At 45.5% G+C, this 4115-nt stretch overlaps 1 protein-coding gene across 1 annotated transcript in view; it reads left to right on the top strand.

The window, feature by feature from the left end:
* The first annotated feature begins 385 nt into the window (after window positions 1-385).
* The window catches only part of ENTPD3 (ectonucleoside triphosphate diphosphohydrolase 3), a 30500-nt gene continuing 26770 nt past the window's right edge, over window positions 386-4115 (top strand). Inside the window, exons 1-2 of the mRNA XM_025195422.1 lie at window positions 386-506; window positions 1168-1218. Of these exons, the coding sequence (XP_025051207.1) occupies window positions 1179-1218 (40 nt within the window). The 5' untranslated portion in view covers window positions 386-506; window positions 1168-1178. The remainder of the gene's footprint in view (window positions 507-1167; window positions 1219-4115) is intronic.

The following is a 4115-nucleotide window of genomic DNA, read 5'->3' as shown; positions in this document are numbered from 1 at the left end:
AGGCCCTGAGGGGGGATGCTAAGCAGAGGACCACCGTGCGATGCCAAAGTGCGCTCGATGGGCGCAGGGCTGGCTGGGGGAATGGCAGGGCTTCTCTTCTTATTCTGAAGACGGGCCCCCTGGCCCAGCTCTGACAAAGCGGGGAGCTGGCATTTTCTGAGGGGCGCCTGCAGCCTCAGGAGTCTGTGTGGCTGCGAGACCCGCCGGGTCGCCTCTTTCTCCCCCTTTTCCTTTGCCGGCTGGATGCTGAGGAACTCGGTGGGGTCCAGGGACACGCGCTCCTCAGCCCCCGCGCGGGGGAGGGTTGGGAGGGACCAGAGAGGGACCAGAGCAGGACACCCCCCGCTCCCTCCTCCCCGCCTGGGCGAGCCGGCTGCGGGCTCCCCACGGAGCTCAGCTTTGCCGCGGCGGCGGGGCCGCCTCCTCCATCCCACGCAGCCGCCCCCCAAAGCGGTGGGGGCGCCGGGCCTAGCATCGCATCGCATCGCATCGCATCGCCGCGCGGGGTAAGGAGCGCCGCGTGGGGCAGCGGAGATGCCCCGATGGGGGTTTCTCCCATGTCTCTATCGCTTTTGCGGTCGGTTCAGGCCCCAGCTGGGTTTAGCCTCCTTCTCTCTCCCTTGCAGGCATGGGGGAAGCTGGGTTTGACCCGACCCCCGTGTTGATAAGCTGCCAGGAGCCTTCTCTGCCATGGGAGACCCCCTCCTCCCCCTGCCCTGCACACTGGCCCCCCAGAAGGGTGGGGAAGCCAGGAACAGGCTGCCCCGAGGGGTAGTGGACTCTCCATCCTTGGAGGCTTTCAATTATCTAGTTGATTTAGTTGGGGCTGGTTTGAGCGGGGGGTAGGATGAGATGTGATCTCCTGAGGTCCCTCCCAACCCTCATTTTGTATGACTGGATGCAATCACCCCCAGAATAGCCTTGCCCCCCTGTCCCCCCCCCGAACGCATGGACCGCTACGGCTCCAGCATCCCGCTAACCCTCCTTCCAGTCGCTTGGCCTTCTCAACCTTGGAAGCTTTAACTTGCCACATCCTGATGTTATATATACTTCTTTGAACTTCCCACCCTTTTTTTGGCCTCTTGCAGCTAAGCTTTCAGCCCAAGGCCTCCCGTTTCTTTTTTTTTTTTTTTCCTGTTTTAAACGTGTATTTCTCCCATGATGCAGGTCGGTAAAAGATGTTGACGATGTTTGCCCGCCCGCCCTGCGAACAGGCAGGTTAGTCCCTTGGCTTGGTGTTGGAAGGAACTAAGAAAAATGAATCTCAGCTTGTAATCTATGCTTGCATGTATACAGAGGGGTATTGAACCTAGTGACGCTTACATCTCAGAGGCATGAAGACATTTTGTCACGGCACCAACTCTCCTTTGCAGAAAGTGATTCCTTTCATCTAGCGTCAGCTGCAGGAAGCAGAAGAAAGTGGTCTTTCCAATGTCTTCATGTGTGGTCCATTATATTTAATTTAATTGGCCTCAACAGGCGCCTGTATTTATTTTATCACTTGCTCTGGAAAGTTGGTGTTTTAGTAATAAAGTATAACTAGCCTTTGATATTTTATCAACACCTTTTAAAATGTTGCTGCTGGCTTGGTGCCTAAAATCCACATTAGCTAAACTGAGTCACTTACATTCATGTGGAAGCCAACAGGGCAAATTCATTCCTGGTTCAGCTCTGCTGACTTTAGTGAGTTGGATGAATATTGCTGTCGGTGTTCCCTGAAACTGAAATGTACTGAGTTGATTGTGTGTAGCTGAAACTAGAGTATAGTCTTATACTTCTGTTCCATCAACAGGAAGTTTTACAGCTTTGCACAACCCAAGTACTATGTAATTATAATATTTAACTTTGTGGAATCTAAGGTGTACCTCTAATAAACAGGCGAGTATCCTGGCCCAGATTTTCAAATTATGCTCTGATTACATTGTTTTGTCTGGCAGTGACACTGGATTATGAGAGAAATGCCACACGTCATGCTTTTTCATATAATATTTTTCCTATTGAAAAGATTTCTGACACATGAAGTCACTTTAGATGGGGTCACATTCTGGTAGCACCAAAGTGAGTGGGAGTTTTACCATTGACTTCAATGAGAATAGGAGCTAGTCTGTAGAAATATGTGATTCCTTGAAATATATATATTTGGGTACATTGCTTTGTGCTGAAAAAGATGTAGCAAAAAAGCAATAGTGCAACAATCATTGTACTGTATTAATAGTATATTGCTTTGCTCTTCAGTGTGACTGTACATTTTCAAGGGCTCTGTCCAAATATTAATTTGTCTTGAGGTTTTACTCTTTAGTAACTTATTTTTTTCAAGTTGCAGAAATCAATGTTTTGATCTATGAATGAAATATATACATTGGGCAATGATACTTTCCTCTCACCCAGTCCTCAATGATATGCTATTTTATGATCATGTAAAGTTTAAATGTAAATGTAAATGTAAATGTGCCATATGTAGAAAAAGAAAGGGTTTGTTTGGGGGCTGTCTTGTTTTTACAAAAGCAGAAGTTTTATCCATGTTTTATCCATTCTCACATGGATTGGTTCTTTAGGGTTTATTTGTGTATATTGATAAGTCTCATTGATGGCTCCTCTGCGCACATTTTCTCTGGGTAAATTTCCAATATAATATTTCTGATATAAAAATAGTATTTCATCTTATCATTCACATATTTTCCATATAATGCTCCTTTTAACAATTTTAAAATGACCCAGCAGAGTAAAGCAAATTCAGCCTAACCATAAACATATTTGGTGACAACTTAATGATTTTCAAACAGGAACCACATTATAATACATGCTAATAAAAATTAACTTTGTATTAAATAAGGATGCAACCCTTAACATACAGGTATACTAAGAATGCTGCTTTTAGGAAACTTCAGAACTTAACTAAGTACACACTACATTGTGCACATTATTCTCAGTTTATTAGGTCTTAAATTGTGGCAGACTTGTACCAAAGTGATTCAGGATAGATCATAAAGAGTGTTCCTTATCATTTGCATGCATTGTACCAGGGCTTATAATGCCTCTATTTATGGGACTGCTCCCTGTGTTCACCACAGGAGTGCAAAGTGCACCTAAGGGGACAGAGACGAGATAGATAGGTGTGTGGTCCTGGGCATGCTTCACATTGGCTTATGGCAGTAGATGGTAGGGCGCCATCTCCACTGAAGACTGGAAGTAGCAGCATCAGTCTCAAAATGGTTGGGCCTATGTGGCATAATTGGGTGCATCTACACATGCAGTTGGCATGTAGCAATAAACTCCGGTACAGTTTGCACTGGAATTTATTGCTCCTTAGTGTAGCATTTACATGTGCGCCCAGGACTGGGGGTCAGCCTCCCAGTCCAGGGCTGCTCTGCCCTGGCTCAAAATGCTGTGGAGGGGCTGGCTGGTGCATGAAGGTACTCCAATGTGGGGCTAGGTTAGCCAGCAGTGCCCCAGCCAGCCCTGTCACCGTCTACACATGCGTTTCACTGGATGTAACTGCTCCTCTGTAGGATAGTACTTGTCCCAGACAGTACTATCCTAGAGCAGTTAATTAATTGATTGCACCCTAATAGGGGCACATGTGTAGATAGTGATGCGTTACTACGGAACTAATTAGTCAGCTCCACAGTAAAGCACATGTGTAGATGCAGTCACTGAGTCCTAAATAAGTTCTAATAGGTGAGTCACTTCCAGGCATAATATATACATGGAAAATCATATAATTATTTAGGAATTTGCAAGGCAATAATAACTCATTTTCTGCTTTCCTTAGGTGTAAAGACCACAACCTATGATTAGGATGAATAGTTCTGTTTTGTTTTTTTAAAGCAATGACTACTTGGGCATTCTCAGAACTGCAGCTGCAGGTACCTAGAGAACTCTAAGGCTAAACACAGAAGTGCTTAGTAAGTTTAGATACCTCCAGAGTTACGTGACAGCTGAGCAGGATTTTTTTTTTTTGTATTACAGAAGATAGGCATCCAAGTTATGCTTTAGGCACCTAGGTACTTTTGCTGAGACATGGCTTGATATCTTATTAGCATTATTAAAAAGAAAAATAATGGGAGACTCTAATAAAGAGATAGTAGGAAGAGCCTGTTCCCTGCTTCCCCGCC

The sequence above is a fragment of the Alligator sinensis genome, unplaced genomic scaffold, assembly GCF_000455745.1.
Source record: "Alligator sinensis unplaced genomic scaffold, ASM45574v1 scaffold2094_1, whole genome shotgun sequence".
Taxonomy (NCBI): domain Eukaryota; kingdom Metazoa; phylum Chordata; order Crocodylia; family Alligatoridae; genus Alligator; species Alligator sinensis.
This window is presented reverse-complemented; position numbering and strand designations above follow the sequence as displayed.